At 45.8% G+C, this 11907-nt stretch overlaps 3 protein-coding genes across 3 annotated transcripts; 1 reads left to right on the top strand and 2 right to left on the bottom strand.

Moving 5' to 3' along the window:
- Positions 1–377: 377 nt before the first annotated feature.
- On the bottom strand, positions 378–1249 carry Pmar_PMAR006815 (hypothetical protein; the record flags this gene model as incomplete). The annotated part of the gene is made up of 6 exons (XM_002788080.1): positions 378–444; positions 495–587; positions 631–706; positions 749–828; positions 873–1029; positions 1135–1249. 6 exons carry the CDS (start codon positions 1247–1249, stop codon positions 378–380), a joined length of 588 nt encoding a protein of 195 aa, XP_002788126.1.
- Positions 1250–2050: 801 nt separating this feature from the next.
- On the bottom strand, positions 2051–4717 carry Pmar_PMAR006814 (hypothetical protein; the record flags this gene model as incomplete). Its single annotated transcript, XM_002788079.1, has 7 exons — positions 4612–4717; positions 4357–4561; positions 4120–4312; positions 3911–4071; positions 3682–3774; positions 3330–3633; positions 2051–2112 (listed from the first exon to the last, which is right to left on the bottom strand). The coding sequence occupies exons 1-7, from the start codon at positions 4692–4694 to the stop codon at positions 2051–2053; spliced, it is 1101 nt and encodes a 366-aa protein (XP_002788125.1). The 5' UTR covers positions 4695–4717.
- A 1026-nt stretch (positions 4718–5743) lies between these two features.
- On the top strand, positions 5744–9110 carry Pmar_PMAR006813 (conserved hypothetical protein). Its single transcript, XM_002788078.1, has 19 exons — positions 5744–5901; positions 5956–6039; positions 6093–6140; positions 6185–6262; positions 6312–6392; positions 6439–6499; positions 6548–6613; positions 6665–6782; positions 6919–7126; positions 7280–7357; positions 7403–7508; positions 7556–7623; positions 7674–7737; positions 7787–7953; positions 8008–8087; positions 8138–8203; positions 8251–8306; positions 8352–8478; positions 9012–9110. The coding sequence occupies exons 1-19, from the start codon at positions 5779–5781 to the stop codon at positions 9070–9072; spliced, it is 1740 nt and encodes a 579-aa protein (XP_002788124.1). The 5' UTR covers positions 5744–5778; the 3' UTR covers positions 9073–9110.
- The last annotated feature ends 2797 nt before the right edge of the window (positions 9111–11907 follow it).

Genomic DNA, 11907 nt, shown 5'->3' with positions numbered 1-11907 from the left:
ACGGTAATCTTCGACCCCAACATAAAAGTCATTCTCGTTCCCACCATCATATTCATCTCCAACAGAGTGGACCCAACCAGGGAAGTGATATCGCGTCACGGTAGCCTCAACGTTCTATCAACACTAGACTAATCGCTTCGCCTCCTTCACCGTCAACGTCGCCCTCTAGAATCTATCTAATCCATAATAGCGTGCTGTCTTCCATCGCAGCTTCGTCCTCATTGCGAATCTTTGATATTTTCAACATGCAAGGAATGAACGCAAGCGATCGAAACACAGCGATAATTCCAGGGCGCGCGCTACATTCTCGGGCGAGCGAGATTCCAACTGCGCGAGTTCGCACTTTGAACGCTGAGCCTCGATAACAATCAGAAACATCACCAAAACTTGAGAGAATTCCACCATGCAGAGTTTTGATCTCCTTTTTGAAGAGGTTGCTGTAACCTGAGACATCGTGAAAGATACACTCACAAAAAAATACAAAACAGATCTACCGAACGACCTCGGCGTTAGCTGACTCCAAGGCTTTTTCTGTGGCCGCTAAATCGGCAAGGGTTTCGGTATAGGCTCGATCAAGCGAAGCGATGCTGATCGGTAATGATATTGCATTAACACAGTGAATGTGGTTACCGATTCTCAAACTCTAGTTGTCTCTCGCACATCTTCAATCTGTCCTTGTGATGGTAATGGTTTACAGCGTATACACCTGCACTGTTATCAAGGCAGTAAAGAGCGTATAAAACATCACTTCCAGCTCCCACTGTTAGTGCAACACAAGTGGCGACCATGACGATCGGCAACGCTCTATTGCCCTGCTCTTCGACGAGCCTAAGCAGCCGTACCCCTCACAGAAACTAATAAAAGGCACCTACCTGTTGGACCAGTCAGTTTCCATCTGTTGGTAATCACGTTTGAGATCGTCCAGTTCTTGCTCTAGATCTTGCGACCGGAGACGCCAGGCAACCAATTCTTCCGATTCTGGATCCGGAAGCTCATCGATTCCTCCAGAAGATTTCTTGGTCCCCTTACCTGACCAATTTCGGACCTAATTTGTATCTAGCCAACAGCAACCTTGGATACCAGATCTAGTCAAGTTCTCAATCTCCGCCTTCGCTCAGCAAACTCTGCTGTAACTTCTCGTGCTCCTCTCGGGCACTGACTGAACAACAAAACAACTACCATTAACACAATCACTATTATTGTCCTCACCAACAGCTTTCTCAGCCTCCTGTAACCGAGACTTCAACATAGCCGACTCCTCAGTGGCACTCCTGACGAGATCTCACTCACCCCCCGAGGCCCAACGCCTACCGCAACGCTGTTCTCAAGAAGTCTATCTCTGTCACCAGGACCTTAATACGTGACTCAGTAGCCTGACAGGAGACTCATTTCCAACACCGATGCAGGCGACCAGAACTTCTCTTTTTAAAGCGGCACTGCTCGTAGGGACCTGGCCCAGTGGTGAATTCACTCCATCATTCGGTGATGAAGTCTTCGTAGGGTAACGACTTTTCTCCGTATTCAGGTAACTGCATCGTAAGTGCAATGCGCGATATAACTCAGTGAGAGCCGCACTCAGCCATTGATGGTATTTGTCCGGTCGTTTTTGCAAAGGGGCGTATTGAGACCTTCCGAAACCTCAACCTCGACGCACGAGAACTCGCGAGCAACATTAAGACGAAGCTCAGGAAAAAAAGATATTATCTTCTCGAACTGCGCACAGCGAAGATTTTCGCCAAAAAAATACTGATTCAACTCAACACCGCCGATCCGTCACCGAAAAGTAACCAGTCGAATGCCCACCATTTCGTGATGACCAAAATCAACACCAAGTGCGTCGCTCCGCTGTGACCAGTAGTCACTATTATCATACGAGAGGTAATGATGGTGACTATTATTACTACATAGTCTTTAGTGACATTACAGGATGTACAGCCCTACTTGTCGAGACCTATACGATCGTGTAACCTCAGTTATAGAAAAGCAATGATTATCATAACAGTAGAGATAACACCGAGACCGGAGGTAATCATCTAACTGTTGCTCGTTACTATGAAAAGAAAGGGACGAGGTAAATGGGCACGACGACCAGCTGATCGAATACTTCTGAGCCTGTCAATGACGTCACAGGGAACAGTCATCGACTTTTTGTAGTACGGAAAACAGGCGATCTGCTGTACTGGAGCGGCAACCCTCAGGGTAGTAGTAGCAGGACGCAAGCAGAAAATTAAAGACAATCAAAAATATACAATCAACAGCTACCAAAATAGGTAGATTAGTTTCAACTACAAGACTTACAGGAGCACCATAATCACCATCATCATCAGCATTTACTCCGCGAGAATCAAGTTATCAAACCTATGATAGCGAAGCTGCTGCAGCAATGAAGACAGGAAAAGGGGGTGCGGCTGAGCCATGATGACGCCACCAGAGACATTCTCAACTATCATGTTTAGATCACAATTATGGCGAGGAGGATGAGGAGCAGCAGCAGAGACAACTACAGGTGCCGTTCACATCGTCATCATTCAACGGAGTCGTCAATATAGAATCTTCGGAAGCCCATACCAAAGTAATGAAAAGGGAATGGGCATTTACAGTCGGACGAAAGTGTAGTATTAATAGTAGTACAATAATAATAATAACAGCACAGCACAGGACGAGGAGGAGGAAGAGGACAGTTGTCTACAGCAAGAAGAAGAGGAACCTCAGACCCCACTTAGGGGGGACCAACCGTTGCTATTGGGCTCCGATAAACGAAACAAGAACTCTCCTCAACTGAAAAAAGGACGGCATAACACCTCTACCGAGGATCGAACCGACAACCTACCAATGATAAACTTTAAACCAATCCCATACCCACGCGACCATAACCGCTCTGACGATCACCTCCGATACTTCCAACAGTACTAGTCGAGGCGTTTGAGTACGTTCCTGAAAACCAATCTATACGATCATCTCGTGAAGCCTCCCAGATCCTCCCCTTCTACCCTGACGGTATGCACTCCGTCACCACTACAGCATTTCCCGGTCAAATTGATGCGATCATTGCGCGCGTTCTCGGTAACATCAAACCATTATGTTTAGTAATAAACCGGGGATAATATTAACCTCCTTGGTATTCCGTTAAAACCATGGTTCAATTTTTTTTAATTTTATTTTCATTTTTTCATTTTTTCATTTTTTTCATTTTTTTCATTTTTTTTTCAATTTTTTCATTTTTCTTTCAAAAAGCCTTTACCTTAAAAGGTAGAAAATTACCCAAATGGATAAAAAAGTTCATACACGTGAATAACCCGAATATGAAACCACACACTGACCGATATTACCTTGTAACCACTCCGACGACGTCGCCTTGTCTTGATGCTCATCAGGGAGAAATACCGTAGACAGAGGATGGGTATTCGGGTGACTCCAGTAGGCCGCTGTCGGATTGTACCCATAATACTGCGTTCCCTCGTAATGATGATGATATTGTTGTTGTTGCTGCATATCACAACTACTCCCAATGACCCCAGCGGACTTCTCAGGAATGGTTAAGACCGGCAACACTGTGGGGGCATCAATAGGTTTACACAAGACCTGTTCGCCGTCCTTCCTCTTACACAACACATGCGCACCACGTCGTCGTGCCTGACCACAAGACGCATACAACCCGATTTCTCTCCATTTCATTATTACTTTTTTAGCTAAACTAAGCATGGCATCGATGAGGTCCTTGCTCATGCCCTCCCGGTCCCCTGTGAGTACCACCGCAGTCGGACCAGAACGCTCCTGACGAGCAATGGAGTTTCACACGTTTTACGTGAAGTGGCGTAAGACTCCGTGTAAAACGCGATATGCAGTAGTCGTGAAATATGTTTCTCATATCATGGCCGCCCGTGAAACTCCAATGTACTACTACTCTTACCGTTAGGGGCGGACTCAGCTTGAGGACGGCATTAGTCTGCCTTCCCCCAGCAGTACGTGACGCTGTCCGTATGAGAGTATGCCTCCCACTCTTCTTCCTCCGTCGAGCATCGTCCAACAAGGCATGGGTCAACCGAGGTGACGGTGGAGTGGTAAACACATCTGAAGGCAATTTCATGTCGCGTGACGGGAAACCCCCCCGAGGCTTACGTTGTGGATCCGTGATTGCCTTAACCTTCCGTGACTGTAGAGGCCCTCCCACCTCTGTGGGCCACTGAGAATACTGTGAGCCATTAGGCTGGAATGAGGCCATCCCAACGGCGGGTGGGGGCACCTCTGGTGGTGATGGATGCCTCAATAAACCATACCCAGCCTCCCCACTAAAAGGCGCCCTTGACCGCACCTATGAGTCCAATATAAGCTCTCCATAGTCCAATATAAACCAACCTGAGGGGGTTCCCTTCCCTGAAGCATTGGAGGCGGCGGAGGCGGTGGGGGGACGATCCTATCAGAAGCGTAGTGGGGCCTATAATGCTGCGAACGGCCGGCATCTCGATTTGAAGTCTGGTAGTGACTAGATCGACCGTTGGGAGGGTAAGCCGGGGGCATATAGTCGCATTGGGAGGGTCTTGACTGGGAGTAGGTTTGGTGCCTAAGAAAGGGGAAGGAATTATAGCCAAGACCGGATGCGCCTTGTGGTACTCAGAAGAGGGTCCTCGTCTCGATGATGATGATGAATTGAAGATTACTCCGGGTGGTGCCCAATTGGCGTCTGTATAGGTCATGTAGAGAAACCACTTACAGTCAACCAGTGTTGGAATTTATGCTCGTTTTCTTGACCACAGCTCGGGCCATCGAAATTAGCATACGAATTTGGGTAGTAGAAGTGCACAGCAAGCGATTAGTAATTCGAAAAAATTTCCCCACGGTTTTCAAACTATCACCAACACATGTAATTGAACCCGTGCACATTCCCCTCCCCCCCACATTGCATGCAACAGGGTCGACCTCAACACTCCCCTTCAGCAGAGTAATGAAGTACGACGGACGCGTATTTCCGGTTTTCAATACGGCCAATTTTGTGATGGGATTTGAGCCACTCCTACGTTTAAAAGAAGTTTCCCGTAGGGATTCTGGAGAAAGCTCCCAGGCCTTAACGATCAACGAGATCATGCCAGCGTCAGGATCCCACTACGAACAGGTCACGACGATTATACAATGGGGAATTTCTCAACGGTCGGGTGAAAATATCCGTAATTGTGTCGAATTCACTCACTATACATCGTCGTCGAATCCATCATGTTGCTGTCCCCAGCCAAGAATAATTGTAGATTTGCCTGTACTTACTCTCGACGTGACCGCCCATATACAATCTAAGACATTTTGGTGCTCCCAATGATTCAGCTGTTGCCGCTATAGGACTGAACTATTGTCATTTTGAGAGCCGTTTAGTAGCTTCTTGAGTTGAACTGAATATAAACGTGTGGTGGAGTTGATTCCTATGTTACAGAGTGCCGTCTTAAAAATGCCCCCGCCCCCATAACTTCCCATAGCTAATGAAATGTGAACCCTGCCATATACCATTAGAAAGTCATTTCCGAGCTTGACGAGAGATGTTCAGCTCGGTTTGATTTCTTGAAATTCACAAGAAATCTGTGCCAGAGTTGTATATCCATGCTTTAGTTGATCAACCGACATCGTCTTCTCATCGTGTCTCTCATCAATGGAAGTGAACCGAATGGGGGGGGAGCGAGAATCATGAATTTCGTGACACCAAGTTATGGGGGCAGCGCCATTTCCAAGTCGACACCCTGTAGTTGTAATTTCCTTTTTCCTTTTGAACCACTCTAGTGGCAGTAGGTCGACCTCATGTCTGCCAGTCGAAAATTGCAGGCGACCATTGACGTTACTTTGAAGAAAGTCGATGAAGGAATTGATGAATTCCAACAAGTATGGCGAAAAGTGGAAGAGAGCCAAAATCAAAACCAACGGGTGAGTTGGAACGAAAAGTAAAGGTAGGCGGAATTTTTTACGCGATTTTTTCAGGAGAAAAACCAAATGGATTTGAAAAAGGAGATCAAAAAGCTTCAACGGTTTAGAGAGGATATTATGAAGTGGATCAATGGAACGGTACTGTTATTAGTTTACCATTTTTCCATCAAAAAGTCGGTTCTAATGCTCAGGAAGTGAAGGACAAGGGGAAGCTCACTGACGCTCGACGCAAGATTGAGGTTGGCTCACCTACACATGAGGATTCCCCCGATAGATTTTGCAGGTCGAAATGGAGCGGTTCAAAGAGTTTGAGAGAGAAAGCAAAACTAAACCATTTAGTTTCATCGGCCTACAAGCTCAGGTGAGGAGGGGGGACTTCCTGGGAGTAATGGATGAGTCGATGGGTTCAGGATAAAGTCGACCCTGCCGAGCAGAAGAGGATGGAAACTCGCAGTCAATTGGAGTCTTATGTGGATCAGCTGAAGCAACAGGTAGGGGTGACACAGTGGTGTATATGTGGTGGAGGTGTCACACCAGAATGACGAGTATACAGCGGAAATGGAGAAAATCATGGGTGAGGGCGGCCGGGAGAAGGCGGGTAGGTGTATGAGAGGACGACTCCCATGGGTAGAATTGGTACTGTTAGGGAAGAAAAGGAAGTCGAAGGGCTCCAAGTTGAGCTCCGCTGAGTCCACAAGGGTCGCCGAATTAAGTAGTAGTGGTCGGGTTGAAGGACGGCCGATGGAATTAGTCTTGTTGGTAGAGCTGTGGATCGCGAGGCATCAGTGGCATCAGGCCAAGTTGGAACAGTTGATACGCAAATTGGATAATGAGGAGGAGGTTGACTACGACGAGTTGGAGATAACTGAACAGGCGCTAGAGTACGCGTGTGGGAAAATATGAATTTTTTTAAAGAAATTTTGGGAAATTCTCGCGAGTTTTTGTTGGTGAATTTGTATGTAATCTTCCAAAATTTGTGAGGAAAGCGAATATAGCTGCTAAATTTGGCTTTATCAGTTACTATCTTGAGGAGCATGAGAATCCTGATTACTATCACGACGAGGAGTTGTATACCAACCACAACTTGGATGACAATCGTATTAATGCTTATACTAAGCCTATTGATGTTGATGGTACTGATAATGGTGATGGGGAACCTACCGACACGCAGGAGTCACAGGAGAGTTCTGATGAGGATAAACAGCCGAAGAAACCTGTCAAGGAGGTAGTAGTAGTAGTAGTAGTAGTAGTAGTAGTAGTAGTAGTAGTAGTAGTAGTAGTAGTAGTAGTAGTAGTAGTAGTAGTAGTAGTAGTAGTAGTAGTAGTGGTGGCAGTGGTAGTAAACGAAGAGTGGCGAGCTTAGAGTCGTCGAGATTAGGTACCATTATCAGCTGGTGCTAAGGCAATGCAGAAAGCTCTAGCAGCCAAGGCAGCCGGGTATCAACCACCTTGTAAAGTGAGTTGCCCTGTCTTGAATCTTCCGGACCCCTCTGGGTTTCAGACCCCGCCTCGACCAACTCTACCAGTGCTCCCCTCGATATCCCCTCCGGCCCCACCGAGCCCACCGGCTGTTCCTCAGTACCCTCCACCACCACTGCTGGATGATGGTGAGAAGCTTCGGTGGGGTTTTGGCCGATTATGTGCCCGTTGTTAGCCTCGCAGATAGATAAGAAGGAAGTTGAGAGTGTCAAGGTTAGTGAGAAGGTAGCGACACCGACCAATGTAGGGATATCTGGAGGTCGTGGGTTCGATCCCTTTATCGGGCGTTTTAGGCTACTGTTTCGAGTCCCGCACCTTCCCCGCCTCTAGCATCAATGCCCCCGCCTGGTCTCAAAGGTAACATAACCACACATCTCATCGCAGTAACGTATTTACTGTTTTTCAGCACCGGTTGTTGAAGATGAACCTCTAGAGGTCGAGGAACGACATGATGATACCACACCTTTGTCAACAACAACGGCAACGCCGGTTGAGCCTGGTTTAGCGGTATTGTTACGGAGCTATGAGAATAGGCCGATGCCTGACGATCTATGCTGTAGTGAAGGAAACTACGTGAGATGAGACGATGTGGTTTTGTATGAACTTCACCGTCGTTTTGGCTATCAGATTCCGGCGAATCCTATACCGTCTAGTGCAGCGAGGAAGAGCCCTTATCCTCAGCAACCGGTGAATGACACGGAATCGATGTGGGTTTGGGGGATTTGCGATGGTTTGGTTGTACTTGTGAAATTTTCAGGTTTCAAAAGTTGTCTTTCGACACGCTAATGTTTGTTTTCTATTATCGTCCTGGCAGTTACGCTCAGTACTAGTGTGGGAATCTTAGGTTACGCTGGCTAAGATTCAAATTAGGTACCTTGCAGCACGAGAGCTAAAGCGGATGAGTTGGAGATTCCATAGCAGATATGGTACGTTCTCTCAGCTTGGTCGAGCGGGAATGTCCTTTTGATAAGGCACGTGGTTCAAGCGTCATAGCGAGCCCTCAGTGGTGAACCCCAAGTTCGAGTACGGCACTTATGTTTACTTTGATTGCTACGCTGACGAGTGGGCGCAGAAGATCAAGAAGGACTTCCAATTCGAGTAAGAGGCTGGTTCATGGGATGTTTGTACGCTCCTCCAGGAGTTTTGTAGTAAGAATTTCTTTTACATGGGAGTTGTTTAAACGGTGAGTAAATAATTCCGGAATGATTATTCAGGGGTCCTATATGTTTGATGGATGCTTTTACTGTTGGATTTTGATGTTGGTAATTTTGCAGTGTGAGAAGCTGTAGTATATTTTCACACTGAATATGAGTATTTATTATGCGCTTTTGATCTACATTTTAATGTATTCAGTTATCGGAGCATATTTATATCACATTTTATCACAATTATATTATTTGGTTCCATTTTAGTGTTTCATGCTAGTGTGCACTTCACTTAACCATCTTTCCATCTCAAGTGAATAACATATGAGCTGGATGGGCCTATTACGGTCTTCCCAGTGGTAGCTCATGATTGTCGTTGTCTACGGAGCTAACCATTAGAAAAGGATAGTGTCAACATCATAAGTCGATGATCCGTCATCAATCCCGCAACGGGGGCACGTGTACTTCTAAGCGTTTTGTCTGTAGTTACTGTCATCTGGAAGATGAGCTTCCGGTGGCGCCTCGGAGAGAAGACAATCGTCATTAAGATGAGCTTACCAGGGAGGGACAGAGGAGATTCCATTTGTTCACTATTATCATTTCTAGAACCTTTCGAGTTGATCAGTACTGCTAATTGTGTTCATCGTAATTGAGGTCGGAATTGAAATAACAGTGTGTTGCTGGTGGTGATCGTCCTTACTTCGCTGAGGCCGTCGTTCTTCGTACTTTTAGGAGTGCATGTAGCGGCTCAAGTGCGTGTTATAGAGCTGGAGAAGTTGGTGAGATATGAAGAGGTCGATGTTAGTAAGATCCGGAAGAGTTTTGGTGCAGGAAATAGACGAACCGTTCGTCACCATGGGTGGCTAAGCATGTTCAAAGTAACGGCTTTCTACTGGGAGATACGGCAACGTTCGGAACGCCGCATTATACAAGTAATGTTCATCGAGGTCTGACAGAGATGAGAAAGATGCTCATGATGTGATGACATTCACATGGGAAACTGATTGAAGAATTTGTTTTAGTCGTGTGAAAGATTCAGAAGGAGTTCCCCTTCACATGGGAACATTACAGGTTTCTGGATGATTATTCGCTGTAGTGAAAGTACGACAGTTTAGGAATAATCGAGAGTAGATCTTGACAATCTTGTGATCTTCACTTCGGTACGGGGCGTTGCTGATTGCTATGAAGGTCACCTTGGTCCAAATATTAGTGGTGCGCTAATTCAGGATCGTGCAGATGATAGATAGTGAGATTAGGACTCTCGGGGAATCCCCGGCGGGGATGGAGTATTGAAGCTATTTGCTCTCAATGTGAAATATGATTGAGCGGTATTTGTCGAAAGCAGTTCGTTTTTTGTCCTACTCGATGAATTGTCCCTATCATTCGCAGAGAAGTCATCAGGATCTTCATCTTGATGCAGCTCAAATTTCTCGTCAACATGGAAAGGTAGATGAAGATGAGCTCGTAAGTACGCAACACGTGGGTCGTATGATGATCACTGCAATGTAGGCCAAGAAAGTTTACACAGAACATAGTCTTTCTGCAGAGTCGACATTATTGTTAATGCTGCACATTCTCAAAGTCCGCCAGCGTTGTCGAGCGTAAGATGTTTACATATATACTGTGATACAGTATACCTATTAACAGCTTATGCAGTAACTGTGCTGCCCATCTGCTGTATTAAGGTTCTTTGCTGGCAAGTTACTTCACTGTCGGGATTGCAATCCTGATTGCAAGCTCAATGTCATCACTCTCAGCATGCACTATTCACTTCGATGGTTTCCTGAACTTCTTCAATACAGCATATAGTCTTGCGACCCACTCACTGCATGAAGGTAGTTTTGTAGTGTTTTGGAATTCGCGTTAGCCGCTATAGCAGGTTAGCCCGCGACGGGGAGACCTGAAACCCTAAAGGCATAGGCATAGAAGGTGCGGGAACTTACGATGTGCAGAACAATGTTTTGCAATTCTTGCACAATTCACCGCTTCTATTCGGGGGCATTTTGATTGCGAAGCTCGAATCTTCTTGAACTGTCCCCGATTGAGCAGACACTTTTATGGACCAGCTCGTCGATGATAACATCTGTACGCCTTTTCATGTTGAGGAAGTCCATCCGTGCTGCTACAGGTCCTGATCTTCGAGAAGTTCTCACTTTGTTCCAGAAGTTACAATCTACCGAGGAAGATATTCAACGTATCCAACATCTCATTTAGGTAACACTGTGAGTTCCGATTAATCTGGGACAATACAGATATTTGCACATCGCGGAGCAGAACGAGAAGCTGCGAGGAGGCGATGGGATCGAGTGAGACGAGACGATGCGATTCTGAGAGTTAAGGTCGATCCTCTATATACAATAACGATTCTTCTGCCGGAGGTGCCGAGTTCACATTGCGAGCTCATTTTGGACCTTGGGGACCATTGCGAATGCTCCTCTCCGAGAGGAGCGGATAACACCCTTAAACTTCGAAGCTCGAAGTCGTTTCGGGCCCGTGAGGTTACCACCCGGAAGGGCTTCTCACAATGGGCGTAATTATTTCAATCGCGACTTCATACGGTGCCACCTGTCGAGAATGTTCTATAACCCTCCGGGATTCGTTCGTCCGCTTTTGGGATGGATAGAGCACTTTTTGCGCTCATTTCGTTTCTGTACTCGTCGATCGGGTCTTTCAGTTTGATGTTGTGCATTGTATGCACAACTCATCGGAATATGGTCTCATTATTAGAATTGGTGGTGCTGGAATCACTATTCATTGGAAACTATTCTGTTCATCATTGTTCTGAGCGACCTCAGTTTGGTGACCAAACTTTTGTAGTATAGCCATGACAAGTACTGCGTCGTAGTAACTTAGTTACTGTAACTACGACTAAGACGATTACTACGACTTATTTCATCACAATGTTATACCAGTTTATATCACAATGTAGTACCACCATAATATTATTTGTCACATTTTCCGATTAGGTTTTATTATAGTGTCTCGTACTAGAATATTATATACTTAATCATCGATTAGTCTCAAGTGAACGAGATATGTCTGGTGTCTCCCAAGTGCAAACTCAAGAGTGTCGTTGTCTACGGAAGTGACCATAAGGAAATGATAGTGATACTAACTATTATACAGCTACCATGAACATTATGATGCGACAACAATCCTGCAATGGGGGCACGTGTACTACTAAGCGTTTTGTCTGTAGTTAGTGTCATCTGGAAGATGAGCCTCCGGTGGCGCCTCGGAAAGATGACAGTGCTAATTAACATGAGCTTACCAGAGAGGGACAGAGGAGATTCCATTTGTTCATTATTATCATTTCTAGAACCTTTCGAGTTGATCAGTACTGCTAATTGTGTTCATCGTAATTGAGGTCGGAATTGAAATA

This window comes from Perkinsus marinus, assembly GCF_000006405.1.
Source record: "Perkinsus marinus ATCC 50983 genomic scaffold scf_1104296928836, whole genome shotgun sequence".
NCBI lineage: Eukaryota > Perkinsozoa > Perkinsida > Perkinsidae > Perkinsus > Perkinsus marinus.
This window is presented reverse-complemented; position numbering and strand designations above follow the sequence as displayed.

Excerpts from the sequence above, each read along its gene's own strand:
- Pmar_PMAR006813 (XM_002788078.1), top strand. The coding sequence starts at position 5,779 with ATGTCTGCCAGTCGAAAATTGCAGGCGACCATTGACGTTACTTTGAAG. Across the intron at positions 6,141-6,184 it reads ACGCTCGACGCAAGATTGAG|GTCGAAATGGAGCGGTTCAA; the intron begins GTTGGCTCACCT and ends TAGATTTTGCAG. Across the intron at positions 8,088-8,137 it reads GTGAATGACACGGAATCGAT|GTTTCAAAAGTTGTCTTTCG; the intron begins GTGGGTTTGGGG and ends TGAAATTTTCAG.